This window comes from Cucumis melo, chromosome 6 (genome assembly GCF_025177605.1).
Source record: "Cucumis melo cultivar AY chromosome 6, USDA_Cmelo_AY_1.0, whole genome shotgun sequence".
Classification (NCBI taxonomy): Eukaryota; Viridiplantae; Streptophyta; class Magnoliopsida; order Cucurbitales; family Cucurbitaceae; genus Cucumis; species Cucumis melo.
The window spans coordinates 37469279-37490149 of NC_066862.1; the positions used below are offsets into that span (position 1 = coordinate 37469279).

General features: G+C 34.1%; 1 protein-coding gene across 1 annotated transcript; it reads left to right on the forward strand.

Annotated features, from left to right (window-relative positions):
* The first annotated feature begins 799 nt into the window (after positions 1-799).
* Positions 800-1249, forward strand: LOC107991201 (uncharacterized mitochondrial protein AtMg00860-like). The gene has a single exon (XM_017045733.1). The coding sequence runs from the start codon at positions 800-802 to the stop codon at positions 1247-1249; it is 450 nt and encodes a 149-aa protein (XP_016901222.1).
* Positions 1250-20871: the final 19622 nt, after the last annotated feature.

Consider the following 20871-nt stretch of genomic DNA (forward strand, 5'->3'; position numbering starts at 1 on the left):
GTCTCACCAAATCACGGATGAGTTTGAAAAACATGATCAAGACATGGAGAGAGCATGATATAGGAATTTTTGGTAGAGTGTAGGGTAGTAAAAGTTGAAGGATTAAACAAGACTGAATCCTATGAAGTTGATGAAGATTGTACTACAAAGGGTTTAGTGATAGTAGTGCTAGAAAATTAAGCAGACATTTTTGAATGGCTTGAAAAGCTTCCTCCAAGAAGGAGCATTGAGCATCATATACATTTAAAAAAGGATACTAATCCTATAAATGTAAGGCCCTATTGATATGCTTATCAAAAAGAAGAAATGGAAAAGTTAGTGGGAGAAATGCTCACTTCAGGGGTTATAAGGCCAAGCATTAGCTCTTATTCCAATCTGATGCTCCTTGTCAAGAAAAAATATGGCAGTTGGTGGTTTTGTGTGGATTATAGGGCATTAAATAATGCTACCATCCCTGACAAGTTTTCTACACTGGTTGTTGAGGAATTATTTGATGAATTAAGTAGAGCTTCATTATTTTCCAAGATTGACTTGAAGGTCGGCTATCACTAAATTTGAATGGTTGAAGAAGACATAGAAATGACTACTTTCAAAACCCACGAAGGACATTATGAGTTTCTATTTATGCTCTTTGGGTTAACCAATGCTCTAGCTACCTTTCAATCTTTAATGAATACAATCTTTAAGCCGTATTTGAGAAAGTTTGTTTTGGTCTTCTTTGATGACATCTTGATTTACAGCAAGGGTATTGGGGAGTAGTTGAAACACATGGAAGCAGTCTTGATAGCCCTCAGGAAACATGAATTATATGCTAATAAAAAAGAAATGCAGCTTCGCCAAGTCACGAGTGGAGTATCTAGGGCATATTATATCTGGAAATGGAGTCGAGGTGGATTCAGAAGAAATTAGGTCTATTGTTGAATGGCCTAAACCAACTAATGTGAGGGAGATACATGGGTTCCTTGGGTTAACAAGATATTATTATCGAAGGTTTATACACCAGTATGAGGCTATTGCTGCTCCTCTAACACAACTGCTTAAGAATGGAGGATTTAAGAGTGAGAAAGTTGATGAAGCATTTGAGAAGTTGAAAAAAGCAATGATGTTTCTTCCAGTTCTAGCACTACCAAATTTTGATCAACCATTTGAAATTAAAACGGATGCATCAGGCTATGGAATAGAGGATGTACTAATCCAAGCCAAGCGTCCAGTAGCTTATTACAACCATACATTAGCTATAAGAGACTGAGGTAGACTAGTGTATGAAAGAGAGTTAATGGTTGTTGTCTTTGCTGTTCAAAGATGGAGGCCTTACTTATTAGGAACAAAGTTCATTGTTAAGACTGATTAAAGGTCTTTGAAGTTCTTACTTAAGCAAAGAGTGATACAGCCTTAGTACTAAAAGTGGATCACTAAACTCTTAGGGTATTCATTTGAGGTGGTATACAAACGAGGACTAGAAAATAAAGTAGCAAATGCCCTCTTGAGGATGACACAACTGCATGGAAAAAGATGCAAAGCTTCAAAAGGTAATGGCAGAAATGAGTGGGTTGAGTGAGCATGTTAAAGGCAAATTTTCTATCCAGCATGGTATGTTGAGGTACAAGAACCAGTTGGTAATTTCAAAAACATCTACTTTAGTTCTAGCTATTCTCCATACTTATCATGATTCAACTTTTAGGGGACATTATGGATTTTTAAGAACATATAAAAGAGTGGCTGAAGAGCTTTACTGGAAGGGGATGAAGCCCGATGTTAAAAAACATTGTGAGGAGTGTTTGGTATGTCAACATAATAAGACATTAGCTCTTTTCGCTGCTAGTTTATTGTTACTATTGGAAATTTCTCAGTAAATTTGGAGTGATATATCAATGGATTTGATGGATGGATTGCTAAAAGTAGGTAGTTTTAAGGTGATATTGGAATGGTGGACCACTTGAATAAGTATGGGCATTTCTTGTCACTGAAACATCCATATACAGCTAAAATTGTGGCAAAATTGTTTGTGAATGAAAGTGTGAGGATTCACATTTTCCTACCTTCATTGTTTTGGATAAAGACAAGGTATTCCTCAGTAATATTTTGAAAGAAATGTTCTAATTGGTTGGTACAAAATTAAATAGAAGTTCAACTTATCACCTTCAATCAGATGGGCAAATGAAAGTGGTGAATAGGGGAGTGGAGAATTACCTACAATGCTTTTGTAGTGAGAGGTTGAAGAAATGGGTGAAGTGGTTACCATGAGCTGAATATTGGTATAATACCACTTATTAGAGAGCTTTGGAAATGATGCCTTTCAAGGTTGTGTATGGTCGTCAGCCGCCTTCTTTGATTTATTATGGTGATCGTGTAATAACAAATTCGACGCTGGATGAACAGCTAAAGAAAATAGATGTGTCCTTAGAAGCTCTGCAAGAAAATATGCATCTAACACAAGATCAAATGAAGAAATATGCTGATCAAAAGAGAAGAGATGTAGAATATCAAGTCAGAGATTTGGTATTTCTAAAGATTAAACCGTACAAACACCTATCTCTGAGAAGGAAAAGAAATGAAAAGCTCTCACCTAAGTTTTTCGGGCCATATAATATCCTTCAAAGGATCGGCCCAGTCGCTTATAAGTTGGGGCTACCTGATAGCACTTTCATGTTTCCCAATTGAAGAAACTAGTGGGAGAACATGTCAATGTACAACCTACGTTTCAATACTTAAATGAGAACTATGAATGGAAGGCAAACCCCATAGAAATTCTCGGTTATCAAAAGAATAAAATGGGAAGTTGGGAGGTACTGTTGTGTTTGGAATGGCTGCCGAGGCATGAGGCAACTTGGGAGAATTATAAAGAAATGAAATAGCTGTATTTGAACCTTCACCTTGAGGACAAGGTGAATTTTGAAAGGGGAGTAATGTTAGACCTTCTATCATACTACAATACAGCAAGAGAAACAACGAAAAGTCACATATGTGAATAAACCTAGTTGTAATATACTGTAGACTGTGAGTTAATAAGTTGGTGTGAGTTTTTATAAATAGGAATTTACTTGATGGGAAGGGTAGTTTGTTTTGAGTGAAGAATTAATTTGGCTTGTTACTTCTTGAGAGATAGAAGAACAAGAGTGCCCTAGATATTGAATTGAGATTTACTCAATTCAATCACATTGTATTCATTACAATATTCATCAATAAAAGCATAATTATTATTATATCTGATCGGGTTCTATCATGACACTTTCCTTGTTTTATCAATTAGTATCTGAGCAAGGTTTTAAGTACTCAGTGGATTCTGTATGAGAAGGAACTTCAACAACGAGATCCCCTATTATGGATGGAACAAACTACGCATACTGGAAAGCAAGAATGATGGCATTTCTAAAGTCTATCAATAGCAAATGTTGAAAGGCAGTAATTAACTAATAGGAACACCCAACAATCCAGGATGAAAATGAAAAGATCTCTCCCAGGCCCGAGAGATCGGGGACTAAAGAGGAAGATGAAACTTCACTTGAAAACTCTAAAGAAGTGAATGCTTTCTTTATCTGTGTTGACCAAAATGTCTTTAAATTAATTAACACATGCTCTTCAACAAAAGAAGCATGGAATATTCTGGAAACTATATACGAAGGGCTTCCAAAGTTAAAATTTTCACACTTCAGATCCTATCCTCAAAGTTTGAAGCTCTCAAAATGGCAGAAGACGAAATAATTGCGGAATTCAATTTACGAGTTCTAGATCTGAAAAATGAATCTTTTGCATTGGGTAAAAAACAAACAGATACTAAATTATTTAGGAAAGTTCTTAGATCCTTTCCCTCTTGTTTTAACATGAATGTTACTGCCATAAAAGAAGCAAATGGCATAACCACAATGAAACTTGATGAGCTATTTGGTTCCTTGAGAACTTTTAAACTATCTCTTGAAGATAACTTGATTAAAAAGAAAAATAGTGTTGCTTTTTTAGGGAATAAATGAAGAAACCACTAATGCTTCCTCAAAACTTAGTCAGGATGAAAATTTTGCAAAATTGTGGCCCTATTATCTAAACGCTTTTCAAAATTCAAAAGAAAATTCTACAAAAAAAATATGAAGGCTTTAACTCACAACCAAATCAAGATTTCACTAATAGCAATAATTCAGCTGCAGAATCCTCAAACTCATATACTTCTTCAAGACGAAGAGAAAATGATTGCAATCCTGGTCAAATTTATAGAAGCATTAAATGTCTCGAGTGTGAAGGCTTTGGGCACTTTCAAGATGAATGTGCCACCTACTTAAAACGCAAGAAAAAGGCTCTTGCCACTACCCTTTCGGACGATGAATCCTCATCAGATAGTGATTGTGAAAATTTTGGAAGAGCTCTTGTAAGTAGTCTGACAAAAAATCCTAAAGAAGATTCAATAGTAATAACTGAGAAAAATCTATCAAAATCTATGCATACAGATCTAGAAGAAGTGTTTTCCATGTGGGAAGAAGATCAGAAAGTTCTAAATCGCCAATAGGATCGTATAGTGATCTTAACCAAAGACAACTTACATTTGATGGAGCAAATTTCAGAGTTAAAAGAACTGAAAAAGGCTAAAAAAGAACATGATACTGTAAATAAGTTTGTTAGACTGTTGTACTCTCGATGAGATTCCGAGCAAAGAAAAAGTAAAAACTGACAAAAAGGGCATTGGTTACTCAAGTGGAGAATCATCAAAATCTAAATCAATTGTTTTTGTTCGTTCCTCGAAAAAAGGAAATCAGTTAAAACAATTGAAATCTCCTAAAGATCACTCGAAAGAAACAAATAGGAGTTCTAAATGATAGGTCTGTCATTTTTGTGGAAAACTAGGATATATCAAACCTTTCTGCTACAAACTTCACGGTAGAAATATCTTTATTAAAAAGGTCAGGCCTTACAAAAATTTGAATCCTTCTTCTTACATTTACTCTAAGAAAGTTTGGAAAGAAAAAAGGGGAGAGATTCAATCTAACTGCAATGTAGCACTCACAACTATTTATACATCAAATGTTGAAGATTGCTACTTCGATAGTGGATGCTCAAGACACATGATAGGAAACTCCTTACTCTTTTCAGATCTGAAAGAAAGCCAAACTGGTCAAGTTACATTTGGTGATAAAGCAAAAGACAAGGTAATTGGAACCTTCTATCAATGAAGTTAGATTGGTTGATGGCCTATCTGCAAATCTTATCACCATCAGTTAGTTGTGCGATTAAGGGTTCTATATTCGATTCTCAAAAGAAAAATGTAAAGTACTTAATTCTAAACAAAATATTATCATGATAGGTACAAGTCTCTCTAACAACTGCTATCACTCGAACAGTAATCCTGAAAATTTAACATGTAATATGTTTGTATCACATGAAACTATGTTATGGTACAAACGTCTTGGACATGTTAGCATGTCTAAAATATGTAAAACCTTGAAAGTTGAAGCCATTCAAGGAGTTTTGTTTCAAATTCTGCTCTCAAACTCAAATGGAAAGTAAATTAAGCAATCACACAAAAGTGGTGACCATAGCCGAACCAGTCATGTACTTGAACTACTACATCTCGACCTAATGGGTCCTATACAAGTGGAAAGCTTGGGAGGGCAAAAGTATGTTCTAGTAATAGTTGATGACTACTCCAGATACACTTGGGTTAGATTCATCAGAGAAAAATCCGACTCATTTAAGATGTTTCGATCCCTGTGTCTTTAAATTCAATGTGAGCAAGACAAGAAAGTCCAAAGAATCAGAAATGATCATGGTCAAAAATTTGAAAACTAAATGTTTTATGAATTCTGTCAATTCGAAGATATATTTCATGAATTTTCGGCTCCGTTAACTCCTTAGCAAAATGAAGTAGTGGAAAGAAAGAACAGAACTCTCCAAGAAATGGCTCGAGCCTCTAAAAGTAAAGCCTCTAGTTTGATATGCAAACTCGTAAAGCCTTTAGTTTTTCAAGTTTTTCAGATAGTACGGAGGGTGTTAGAAGCTCTATTAGGTATGGTTGAAAAGCTTATAAACTTTCCTACAATTTTTATGAAGAAACTGTAAGCTAAAAATGACTAAAAGTAGGCTCATTATCAAGAACAAATCAAGCGTTAGCAGAAGACTCGATTTTGAACTACCTCTTTTTCAAGTCATTTCTATAGCAATCGGTTAGAAATCTTGTTTTCTTTCCGTCAAATATGTTATAGAGGAGTTCAAAACAAAGAGTCTTATATAAAGTACATTAATATGGATGAAGTATTGAGAAAGTTATGAACATTTGAAGTTAAGTTGTTGAATTTGGAAAATTCTGGGAAAATAGGTGAAATATTCTTTTATGTCTATGTTTGGAATAGTTGAATGTCATATTTTGTGCATCATCTTAAGTTAGTATAAAGATACAAGACTATATAAGGTTTTGACACTCGATTTCGATTTGTTTGACAGGCCAAGAGGAAATAAGTCGAGTCTACACACCAGGGAACTAGCCTAAGGTTGTGAGTGACAAACAAATTTCAAAACTGATTTCTAAACTTCTATTTATGATTGTGTTTCTATGTTCGAATTTGATTTTATGAATAACACATGATTTCAAGGAATGGTTTCAAACATAAGTTTCAAGCTTAGGTTTTATGATGAAATTTATATATGAGCACGTTATTATCGCTTTTCTGAAAAGTAGTTGAAACAATATCATTTTAAGCAAGTATTGTTTTTAGATTTTTTGATTTTTCACGAACAATCTAAGTAAGTTTGAATTTTAGAAAGATAAAAATAGCAAGCATGTTTTAATACTTTCATATGACTTCCTAAGATTTCTGTTAACTACATGATTAAGATATTGAGCCTGAGGCTATATGGTACCGTGTGCACACAGGTTAGATATTGTTGTTGACGTTGAGTGTACTCCATAACAACGATGTTGTCGTGAGTGTTAGACGGGTCCCACTATGACAAAGAAGATGGGAGTGTTGAGCGGGCCCGACCACATCGTAGAGCTAGTAAACGTTGGTTGTATAGGGTGTGCCCTACACAACGTAGATTTGTCATGTTAGTTAAAATATTTTGATGTACTTGATATGTCTTGCTAGATTTCAATGACATTCATGGTGAGTATTTGAGAAAGTTGTTAATATTATTATACGTTTATATTTACGTCTTGATTAAACAATTTATATATATAAAGTTTTCACATGCTTTGATCTCTAGATTTCCAATTTTAAACTGAGTCACTCACTGGGCTTTATAGCTTACCCTTCCAAAAACAATTTCCACTTTTCAGGTATAGATCGAGCTCCAGGTACTTGATAGACTGCCTTTCATTCTACTGAAAGCTCCAAAATCGATTGCTAGTGCGTGGTTAGAGTTATACACAGAGTCTGTTTTGTTATGTTGTATATGTCTTTGTAAGATATAGATATTCTACAGTTTGTGTAAGTTCTAGGTATTGTGGTTGTGTTAACCTTTGTTGGTTATATTTTTAGTTATGTTGTTTCCATCAAATTTATTTGCTAAGTCAATTATTTCAGAGTTGCACTTCATGTATGTCTATTGGTTTAGGTTTCGCTGTGTTGTGTTGCATGTAAAATAGTTTATATACAAGATTAGAATATTTATCAGGTTCAAGAGTTTAGCATAATCGACGGGTATCATTAGAGGAGAATGATATCAATCGACTTCATGCCGTCTTTCAGGCTAAGCTAGCAGGTAGTTCGAGAGGGGGTGTGACAGTAAGACTGCTTTTGTCTAGCAGCCTTGTTCGTCTGTGATTGCTCCTGCTTGGAAACAATTGTTAAATTTATACATATAAAAAGTTAAATGAAATAATATATCATTACATTATATAAGTCTCACTTAAATGCACGGCTCATGTAGTGATCACATAGGAAGTATCAATCTTCCAAACCTCCCATCAATTTATGCGGTGGGTTGGCACATGCCTATTTAGGGTTGCTATACTTTTTGAAATGTCTATGACATTCACCACTAAACTCCTTGAAAGAAGTGATCATTTAATGCTCAATAAATCTATTTAATGCTTGATCGTTGAAATCAAGCACGAAAATGTGCTACATATCACAAAACACTACACGTTAGCTTGGTTTATACTGAAGTATGTTTGAAATAAAAACGAATTGTTTACTGCATGTCCCTACAAAGCACCCTTAACAACCTCGATATATTCTTGTCCAACATCAGCCCACCTAAAGAGGCGGTCTGGAAATGTATCTCTCTCACACACACTAATGGCCTGGTTGAACTAAACAGTGTGTGAAGATATTGGCTTCTCCACTCCCGGGGCAATGGTAATCGAAATCTTACCATTCTTATGGACGTACCTCTCTAATTCTAAGAGTCGAGACTGTTGACATCTTCTAGGAGTTAGAGAGGGTTGAGTCTCATATGCTGAAGGAAACAAAATCATATAAGAAATAAGTTAAAATAAGTTAAAATAATTTATGTGTTCATAATTATCGTCAAAGTACTGAGCCTCACCTGAATTGTCGCCCACCAAGGACGACCCTCCCGCATTGTTGAACTTGTCACCAAACTTGAGAAACAAAGCATCTGTCTCATCAAAATCGCTCAAGAATGATGATATAGTACCTGTGGACATACAAACAAACATGAATTAAACTAATATGAGTTCCTAATCAGATTGAATATATAAACTATTGAAATATATGGATACGCGATTCGTCATGATCATTCGTTGTCGCCCATGATCCGCTTTCATGTGACAATTATTCATCATCATCGTCTATGATGTCACTAGTGACATGACGTACAACCGGTCTTTCAACCACTGTAAAATCAACGCTAGACCTGCATAGAGTGTCATCCTCAATGTGTTCATCCACACGATGTCTAACAACGATTTCCAATACATTCAGTTACTCATTCTCAACATCCTCCACTTTGGACACGTCCTATCTATGCTTATTCTTGACCACTTGAACAATTTTTCAATTGATATCATTTTTTGGATCCTCTAGGTAAAATACTTGATGTGCCTACATCGTAAGAATGATCCGTTCCTCGACGAACAAAAAACGGGACATGTTGATTGATTTGTATCCTAATTTCACGTGTCCTTTGGTTTTTGTTGTTGTCGGTGTCAAACCACCTACATTTAAATAGTCAAACACGTCTTTTCATCAGATATTGAACGTCCAACACTTCATCTAGAACACCGTAGAAATTGTTATCGCCACTTCCATTGCCACTGCTTTCACTAATTACCACGACTCCACTATTTTGTGTAGTGCGTCGAAAATCATGTTGTACCATGTGAAATCTCACCCTATTAACAATGCATCCATTGTCACACCAAACGTCAAGTGATGGTCCCATCGTAAGTGAAAAAAATCATGAGACAGATTTTCTCTCCCACACATTTTTATAGCATGGAATCCATGTGACAATAATTATTTACACAACTCTCAAATATGTTAGTCCATAGATCATTATCAAATGTATACACGCTTATACCTGATTTCTGAACCATTCAGAAAATGCTCGTTGATGTCTCTTGTACAAATCAGAAGTGCTTTGAGGTTGACGACATATCAACCTTAGTTTTTTGACGGTGATGATTATGCGTTTGTGTAACAACAATGTATAACAAATACTTAACAACTACTTAAGAAATACTTAATCAGTAGAGTGTTAGAAATGCTTACTTGCGATACTCCGATATTTCCTCAACATTGTTGAGGATGTACCAATGAAATAGGCATTTCTCTTCCTGTAATAGAGTTCGAACATTTGATGCACTTAATGATCGTACTTTCTACTTAAAAATTTGAAACTCACCAATCACCTCGTAATCTGGAATGATATCATCATTTTGCTCATCTTTAGTGAATCGAGTCTCAATCCCACTTAGGTACCACAAACAAAAAGTGTCTAATTCATTCATCATATGTGTTTCTACAATAGACCCCTCAGAACCTGCTTTGTTCCGAACAAACTGTTCCAAAGTGCATAGACTTCTTTCAATGGAATACATTTAACTATAAGAAACCAAACCAGCAACCTTCGTTTTATATGGTAAGTGAACGGCAAGGTGTACCATAACACTGAAGAAGGCAGGTGGAAATATTATTTCCAACTTGCAAAGTATGATTATGATATTTGCTCCCAATCTGTCCAAATCACTTACTCTTATCGTTCTTACGCACGAGTCATGGAAAAAACTACATAGTTCAGTAACAGTAGTGTACAAATTTTCGATAAGTATGCTTGAACATTAATACGTAGAAGTCGATGTAGTAAAACATGATAATCGTGCATTTTGAGACCTAATATTTTCTCGTCTCTTTCATTCACACATCATGAAATATTAAAAACTAATCTATTGGAAAACATAACTGATTTGAGGAACTTGCAAAACTCAATTCGCTTGCTACTAGTCAATGTGTAACTCGCATATGGCTTGACCAATATGTTAAAGACTCTATCAGGTGGAAATCCTTTCTTGTCTTCAAATCTTATAGGTTCAACCAAGCATTCATGGTATCCTTGATTTTTCCTTCGATATTCAAAAATCTATCGACCAAGTTATCACAAATATTTTTCTCAATATGCATTACATCAAGTTTGTAACGTAATAGTGGTCTCGACCAGTAAGGAAATTAAAAAAAAAAAAACTTATCTTCATCCAATTAAGAGCTCTCTTTATTTTCTTATCTTTTAATAAAGGATGTTTACTCAAAATTGGAAACTTCAACTGATCTAGTTGTTCCAATATTTCATACCCATTCATTACCACTGAAAGAGCCTTACACTTTACCTTTTCATCGTGTAGCCTACTTCTACGCCAAACATGATTCCTGATATAGCACCGATGTCCCATGAAAGATATTTTCCTTCATATCTTGAACGACGATCTATCTCCCATGCATGTGGAGCATGCCTGATACTACTTGGTACTTCACTCGGATAGGTCACCATATATCGAGAAGACATTAATTGTCCACAATAAAGCTGCATATAACTGAAAGAACTGATCGGTAAGAGAATCATACGTACGCACACCAAAATTTCATAACTCTTTCAGTTCCTCAACCAATGGTTGAAGATACACATCAATTTCCCTATTAAAAGATCTTAAACCGGCAATGAGCATTAACATGAAAAACTTTGGCTCTTTCATGCATTTAACACCACAGACCAAATATTGTTCGAAGTACTCATATAATCGAACGGATTAAACCCATCTGAAGCTAACCCCAAACGAATGTTCCATAAATCTGAAGCGAAATCAGAAAATTCATAATTAAAATACTTTCATCCCTCTGCATCAGCTGTATGTCTCAACACGTCCTCTGTTTCAAGACATTTATCCCTATGTCATCTCATGTCAGCAGACTCTTCTTGCAATACAAACAAGCGTTGTAATCTCAATACCAATGAAAAGTGGTGCAATACCTTATGCGAATTTTTTTTCCTTTTTTAAGACTAACCTTGTACCGAGACTCACCACAAGTAGAACAATGTTGCAAATCACCAAACTCCTTTTAGTACAATACACAATCATACTTACACACTCGAATAGTCTCGTATTCCAAGCCCAAGTCACGTAGTTTCCTTTGGCTTTATAAAATGAGCTAAGGATAGTACTAATACATTAGAAATCTTGCTCTTAACAATTCTAATAACACGTCGAAGGACTTGTTACTCTAACCGTTGAGAACCTTGACATGTATCAACTTAACCAAAAAAATCAGGGAGGAAAATTCTGAATAACCAAGGTATAGCTCACTATGTGCTTCATTCAATAAGTCCTAAAATATATTTATTGTCTCTTATTCTATATCTATCCCAATATTAAATGACATCTCATCCTCCAAACTTTCCTCCATTTCCTCTTCGTATTCAATCGGAGCTTATAAATCATTCAACATACCAAACATTTCATCTTCTTCATGAAAATGGTTACTGCTAGTTCCTTCATCAAAGCTTTCTATACCTCTACGCAAGTTAACTGGCTCTCCATGATACACTCATTTTGTGTAGAAGGGGGATATTCCAATAGTTAATAGATGTTACTCCACACCCTTTAATGAGTCTCAATATGAATTCATACATCTCTTGCATGGACACCTTATTTTTCCATAATTATCGGCTTGAAACTTGGCAACCTCTAAAAATTGAACCACTCCCTATCTATACTCAATCGAGAACTTATTCTTAAGTTTCATTCAACACTTCTCCATCGTTAAAGACCTAAAACATAAATAGATTTGATTAGTCATATATTCCTCCACTCAAACCCTAAACTTACTTCCTTGACATTTTCAATTATCATGAAATTTTCAATTCTCAAATTCATAGAACACATAAAATTCAAATTGAATCCTAACATTTATAACAATACTAATTCAAAAATTAAATCATAAAACTAATTTAAACCCTAAATCATAAAACTAATTTGAAACAAAACCTAAACCTAAGCTAAACTAATTCCCTAAAACCTAAACTAAACCAAAATAAAAACTGAAGTACTTACCGAACTTATGAGCGACAACGACAACGATGAGAATGAACAGCGACAAACGAATGACGACGAGCGATGGAAAACTCTCTTCTTCTTCTCTTCTCTCTCGTTTTCTTTCTTTCTTTCTCTTTTACTTCTGTGATTTACAAAATTGAAAGATTTATTTATAAAGGCACTTCCGACGCACCACGAAAACGTCGAGAGAAGACGCCTAATCTCAATATCATTAGTAATGTGTTAGTATTGTTGAACAATAATTCCAATGCATTACTAATGGCATCGAGATATATTAACCCCTGTCCTGACATTGTGCATCGCGCCTTTGAGGAAAGGAAACATATTATTTAATTGTTTCCTATCCCCTGACGTTGTTGCTAAATACGTTGGTAGTTGGAGCCAAAGTCCCGATGTTTGCTGCATGGCATCAGAAAATGTGTGACGATAAAATAATATATTTGATTTTCTCTGACGCCTTGTTCATATGCGTCGAAAATATGGAACCTTAACTCGACGTCGAGTTCACAGCATTGGGATATATAAACTTCACCGACGTAGAGAATAATGCGTTGAGGGAACACCCTTCCCTCTCCCGACATTGTTTTATGCATTGGAAGAATTCTAATTTCTTATAGTGCTAGTTAGGAATTAATTTCTTAGATCCTCTTCTCCTTGTGAATGTTTTACTTCTTCATCAATCTATAAGGTTTCCTCTTCTATAAACAATGGTTCATTAGTAATAAGAGTTTCAACATTAGGTTCCCTAATTTTAGTTAGACGATCCAGTTCATACTTATTTATTTCAAGACTAGACCCTTTTTAACATTATTTTTGCTCATCATAAACATTTCATCTTCCTTAATCCTGACATCTCTACTAATTATACATCTTCTATGAGTGGGATGCCACATTTGATAACCTTTTGTAAACCCAATGAACATGCATTTGGTTTGTCTAGGTCTTAACTTTTTTAGGTTTTGATGGACATAACCTACACACCCAAATATTTTAAGGTTATCTACTTTAGAAGGATGATTAGACCATTTTTCTTCAAGCGTAATAAAGTTGGTTGAGTGACGAGGGCATCTATTTAGGATGTAGACAGTATAGGACACAGTTTCAGTCCAAAATCTTTTAGATATTAGATCATTTGACATTTGGCTTTTAACTCTATCCATTATTGTTCTATTTAATCTTTCAGCTACTATATTTTGTTGTGGGGCATATCTTACCATCTTATTTCTTGAAATACATGCTATTTACAAAAATTATTAAACTCCTTATTACAAAATTTCAAGTCTAACACTTAATCTATTTTAAGGTTAGTTTCTCTATCATGCTTTTCATTCCTTAAACTTAGTCAGAGCTTTATTCTTGGTTTTTAGAAAATAAACCCAACACTTCCTAAATAAATCATCAATGAAAGATATAAAGTACCTTGAACCATTTAATGAGTGAGTTTGTGTGGGTCCCCAAAGATTTGAATAAATGTAGTTAAGAATGCCCTTTGTTGTGTGTTCAGCTTTAGTAAATGCTTGTCCAGTAACTTTTCCAATTATGCAATGTTCACAGAAGCTTAGTTGCTCACATAAGCCTTTAGGTAGAACACCTTGATTTGATAGGATCTTCATGCCTTTGCTACTTATGTGTGAAAGCCTTTTGTGCCAAGGATCTCCTTCTGTGAGTTTGGAGTTGGTAAACTATTAAGAGCTGAATGGAATTTCTGAATATCTTTAATCAAGTAAAGGCCATTAGTTTTCATTCTAACAAGTATTGTTCTACCATCCTTCTTCACTTCAAACTTGCCTCCAACTCCATGATACTCACACCCAATTGAATCCAACATCCCAAAAGATATTAGATTCCTCTTGAGTGTGTGTACATGCCTTACATGTGATACCCATGCTTGAATAGAAGGGTTGTTTTGGTAAGTAAGAGGTTTGAAGAAATTTTTTGAAGAATTACTTTGTTGGATCGTATAAGTAAGTTAGAGGATCGTATAAGAAAAAAACGATCACTTAAAAGGATAAATTATTGTGTAAGAGAATAAACGATCGTTGAAAGTTGAAGACTTGAAGGCTTTTGACATTTCTTTGTTAAGCTCTTGTTTTGAGAATTTGTATTTGAGTTTAAATTAATAAGAGAAGTCTACTTAATTCATTTCTTCTTCGGTGTGGTATTTATTTAAGTTGTATCAAGTGTTCTAGAGGAAGGCGTGAAATTACATTCTTAGAAGAGTGGTTGATCCTTCTCTGAATTTTAGGGAAACAGAACCTATTCCAACTATTTCACAAGTACTGTCATTTCCCATATAGACCAACACTCCGTTTCAGCTTTTATAGGTTGTGAACCAACCTTTGAAGAGTGTCATATGGAAGTACATCCCGAGTCCTACACCCAATTTTGAATTCATCAAAAGATTCACTGTTGTAAGTGTTCTGTGAGGTTGTCAAGGCATCAACAAAGATGAAGCTCCCCTGTTTTGCTACTAATGCTTCAGGTTTAGGTTCTTTAACTTCTTCACCTTGCTTCTCTTTCTTTCTTTCTTTCTTTCCTTTTTTTTTTTTTTTTTTTTTTTTTTGCTTTTTCTTAAATTAGAAACAATCTTTCTTTATATGGCCAATCTTTTGACAAAAATTGCACTTCAACTTACTTTTATCTTTTCGGTTATTGTCGTCCTTCCAATCATTCTTGGATCTTCCCTTTGAGAACGACCCTTCTCCACTGTTTTGATCTTTCTTTTGAGCCAAAATCTCCAATTCTGTAGTCTTGATAGTAGAAACAACATCATTTGTACTAATCTTCTCTCCTTTCTACTTGAGTGCCACATTGACCTCTCTATATTCATCTGAAAGGGAGTTTAACAAGAAGAAAGTCTCATTTTCTTCATCTATTTGATCGCCTAAGCTCTGGAATTCAGTGGACAGCTTCTTGAATTCACTTAGGGTGTCAGTCAAGGATTCATTAGAATCCATATTATAGGTAAAGAACTTTTCTCCAAGGTATGCACGATTAGATAGATCCCTTGTAAGATACATTTCTTCTAATTTCACCCATATTTCATATGTTGTTTCTTTATCAATTATTTCTGTCAAAACATTATCACTCAAATATAAAACAATGGTACCGTACGGTGCACTCTCCATCTCTTCCATCTGTTCTTTGGTCACAGTTTTAGGAAGTTCTTTAGGATCCATTATGGCTTTCAATGTCTTTTTGTTGTCTAAAAGTGGCCTTTTCCTTTGCCTTCCAACAGGCAAAGTCTCCTTTCCCATCAAACTTCTCTATATCATAGCGTGCCAAAGCCATCCCAACTTAATCAAGAAAGTGATTCTTGGAGCAAATCTTGGATCTTTCTTGACTATTACTTGCTTTGATACCAATCTGTTGAGATAAAAGCAACTAATTAGTTGAGATAACGGAGTGATTTGTTAACCAAACAAATGGCAAGACACGTGATGTCTTCCTCTCTCTCTTCACATGCAACAAAACATCAAAATTCGGGGAAAAAATGATCAGACTTCTTCAAATTAATTCCCTTTTCCTTTCTCAGATATGTCTTCTTGACTCGATATTTTTCTTTTACTTTCTCTCTTTTAATCTTCTTCTCAGATTTATAGAATGTTTATGGAGATTTTATATTTCTTTATCATTCATAGAGGCATCAAAACAAAGATCATTTTTCTTTAAGAGATTTTGAGTGTCGGCTATTAAGATGCCTACATCATCCACTATGATGAGAGAAGATTTTATTGAAGAAATTGGGGAATCTTTACAACAAATAAGATTTTAACCCTACCATGCTCTTTTATAGTCCTATTTATAGTTCTTAAGCATGTCCTAAGGTTGTCAAGAAAACTTAACTGATTTTTATTTCCACTCTTTGAAATGAAAAACTTTTTCTTTTTAAATAAAATCTTACTCCCTTTTCTGTCTTTGTTTAATAAATTTTTAGTGAAATCAATCAACTCGAGGCAGTGAGTAAATTTCTATCGAGCTATTGGTTTAGTCAGCATATCGACAACATTCTTTTAGGCATGTACTTTCAATACCTTCACTTTCTCCTTTCCCTATTTGATCTCTAATAAAATAGAATTTGATGTCGATATGCTTTGTTCTGGTATATGATATGTTTGATTCTTTGAGTATAATATGCAACTTTAAAATGGATGGTCAGTAAAATAGAAGTACTAATTATATAGTTTGGGAAGTCCAATAGTAGTTTGTAGTCTGTGAAGAAACGAATGATTGTTAATATTATGAAAGTGTTTAATATTTGTTTTATTGTAGTTTTGGAGGTGTGAGTGGTTCCACTTGATATAAAGAAGTGTATTGAATATGATGTTTTCAACTATTGTTTTCTGGATTTGTGTGGATTAATTATTTGTTGGAGGATTTATGCGTGGGTATTTATGTTATATAGAAGTGTTGGATAAGATGTTCTTGATTGTAGTGTTATTTGAAAGTGTGGCGATGAATTTTAGGTTTGAGTTTCCTTTATTTATTGGTGGAAGAGATGTTATTGGTTTGTCATGTAGAGAGCAATTACAGATATATTATAGTAGGCACGCATTAGGACAAAATTGTCTTTTGTTATTTTTTATAAAATATAATGACAAACATTTCCTAACACAAAACGAGACATCTAATATCAATTTTAACTCTTTCATTGCATAAAATTGGACCTAACATTAACAAAATCGACATTGAATATGATAATTTTGCAAAATTATTTTTGAAAAAATTGAATAAAAACTAGCATGGAAGACGGTGTACAATGTTGGTTAAGAGACATGATTGGAATAAAATTTCTTTAATCTATAATGTCAATTGTAAACCAACATTAAAGATAACCGACATTATATACTTTCTATAACATGATCTTCAATGTTCGTAGCAAAGCGACATTGAACATATAAGACGTCAGTTTTAAACTGACATAAAAGACATTTTTTATACTAGTGAATTGATTTTCATGTTTTAACCTTTATTTAAAGCAAGAAAGCTCTCAAACTTCTAAATGTCACACACACTTGCATTTCGGGTTTGTGTGACAAAGTTAAAACCACATAATTGGTTTATCTCCAAAGTCATTTTCTTGCTTATTTAATGAGATCTTAGTAATTTGCTTTCTCAAGTAGTTAACTCTCAATACTTAATACTTTCTCTCAAAGCTTTGATTAAACAAAATGATTATTTCATTCATACAACTTTTCTAAGGATTTGTTTATACTTTCATTTTGATCATAATATAAGATAACTTCAAAAGGAAAAAGGTAAAGAGATGGGAAAATGGTAATGAAGTATAATCTAATTTATAATAAAAACTTTAGAGGTTTTGACTATTAAATTCATCACACAAATACAGTTAAAATAGAAAATACAAATGAAAAAAAGGAAAGTTTAGTCAACTCGCAGAATGCAATCTCTTGCATTCCTTGGATCCATGATTGTTTGTTCTAAGAAGGTTAGGGGAATGGGATGAACGGGCTCCATATCTAATCTCAAGGAAGCACTAAGTTCAGACACCTACGATTTCAAAGAGAGAGAGAAAAAAAAGGGATGACAATGGTGGATTTGGCAAAGTTTTATAAAGAATGTCTCTCACAAAAAGTTTGTGTGGGTAACTTTGAAGCTTTTATGATCGATTTATAGGCGTTGAAGCAGGATCTTCACGTGGGATATTACAAGTACAATAAATTATTTTGCCTCGCTGCACACCTTCCTTGGGTCATTCTAATTATCTTCTAGCATCTTCAGTGACATTCTCACAAACTCGATTGTCTTTTAATGATTATTCTGATGGAAAAAACATTAGAGAAGCATGCAGCGGAAGACTAAGGATCAAGCTCTACTCTATATGCATCTAAACGATTTAGAAAATAACATGCAACTACTACACGATATACCTAAACGAAGAGTATAAAAGGTAAACAATGAGCTTACCTTTGTAGTTCACAACTTCTTCGTTCCAAAAAACTTCTCTACCTGAATATCACGAGCAACGGACAACCACTAAGTTGACCTACTAATCTCAGGACCAAGAACCAAGTTGTGGGGCTCATTTTTATGAAGGAAATCGTTTAGAGAGAAGGAAGGCTATAGGTGAATCGTTTAGAGTTTTTTTATATGAGAATCATCATCACTTTTCATTCTGAAATGAGAAGTTTAAATAGAAAAATTACATGCAATTTGCATGCAATTTATTTCATATAAACTCAACACCTAATTAATCGATTAACTATTAATGGAATTAGTGGCTTCTAATTGCATTATAATCTGCCACATTTCCCACTAACATTTAGTAGAAAATATAATTAGTCAAAGGACAATTTGGTCATTTTGACCAATTTAAGTCAAAGTCAAAAGGAAACTTTTTGACTTTTTGCTATTTTACCCGTCTTGACTAATTCTAACCTTCCGAGTATGAATCCGCATTCATTTTTCTAAAATTCAAATCATATTTGAATATAAATCCGGTCAAAGTTTTGTTTTTCAAAGTCAAAAGTCAACATGTTGACATTTACAACTTTGACCGTTTTGAAACTTTCCAAGCTTTTAAATATTAATCTACATTCATATTTATTTAAATCATATTTAAACACAAAGCTTAAAGTTCATATCTACCGACTTATATCTTATATACTTGTCGATTTCTCTCTTTTTTCCTAATTCGAACAATTCAAGTTATTCGAACATATTATTCTTAGTTGAATCCATATGAGCTAGTAGGGGAACCTAATGGACCTATAGATCATGGGCTCCAATGATTCGAGATTAACTGGCTAAACTCTTTTAGACCAAGCTTAATCAACATTCGTTAACTAAAGAGTCATTCCACTAAAGACTCTTAGTTGCACTCCCCTCACTATAGATATATTTTTGTCCACCTGATATAACCATGATGAGTAAGTTGATCCTTCACAGGTTGTTCGTAATCTTGCTCCTTAAGACCCACTGATCCACTATCGAACAATTGGTTTAAGGTCCAATCTATAACCTGAATCCTTCTTGGGCCAATGAGAAGGTGGGGCTCCTTGTTCAAGACTTGGATTCAGTTCTTAAAGGAACAACCTATCTACTATCCCAGAAGTGGGTCGGAGTGAATTTCGTCTTGCGCCCAATGTCCCTAACTATCCACTCAATCTTATCCCTGAAATGGGAGGTTTATTAGGCCAGCGATGATGAGCTGCCCTCACCTATGCAGATCTAAGGATAATACCAAATGAACAGAAGTTCATAGTTAGCTCAAGATTAAGATCAAGTTACCTAAGTCATCATAATTGAAATAGTCAGTTTATAGTTTACGGTGTAATAACTAAAAGTGACTATTTCGTGGTTTCAGTCTTATGCAAACCATTTACATAGGATACCCCCACTCCAAGGTCTTTACATGAACGATTCAGGATTACATCGTTTGTACTAATTACGGAGCAGGCCGCATCCATAGTGTTTTTCCAGAATAAGGCGCCCAACTTTATTCATATACTATAGACTATTTGGGCTATTAACTCGAACTTAATCCATGTTTATGTCTCTACATAAAGTTCAAGTATATTGGCAAATTCAGTAAAATAATCTTAGGACCTTAATACTTATTGGTTTTAAGATTATAGCATTCAATAATAAACTTTATTGAATCAAATAAAAAAGTACAAGTTTTAGGACATAAATTCCAACATATTCTTCATCGTGTTGTGCTATTTCAATGTGTAATTGGTTGATACGAGCCAAATTGTCTTTCAGTTATATCGTCTTATGTAACTCTTATTTTGCATTCTTCTTTTTTTTTCCTACAATTTTATGTTCAAAACGCAAAATATTTCTCGATATATTGACGTGTAGCTTATCTTTTTCTTTGAATTTATTACTTATTATAACACTTTTGTCTCAATTCTTCTCCATTATTCTAACTAAAAGACTATGATAACTTGTATGTATACAAGTTATCCATACCCATCATTCTTGGATGACCATTCCTAGACACCAGGCATGACCTCATTGATGTTAATGACGGAAAGCTTACTTTAAGATTTGGTGATAAGGAGGTAATGTTTGATATTTACCAATCTCTCAAATATTTGGAGGTAAAGTAATTATAAGAATGAGACGTGCTAGACAGTTGATTCTTTATCCTCTTATTCTAAAAGTGTTTTAAATATTGTTTCATCCTCTAAACCTCTTGAAAATAATGATAGCATGATTAGTAGGCATGTTGATAAGATGAAAAGTAAGAATTGCATACTAATCATAAGCATGTTTCTCAAGTTGTTAATTCTCCTAGTTCTAACATCTCTTGAAAATATGTGTCTAAGAGAAGCATGAAAAGGTCATGGAAAAACATGTTGAAGAAAAAACCTCTTTTCCTTTTAGTTTCCATAACTATGATAATTTCA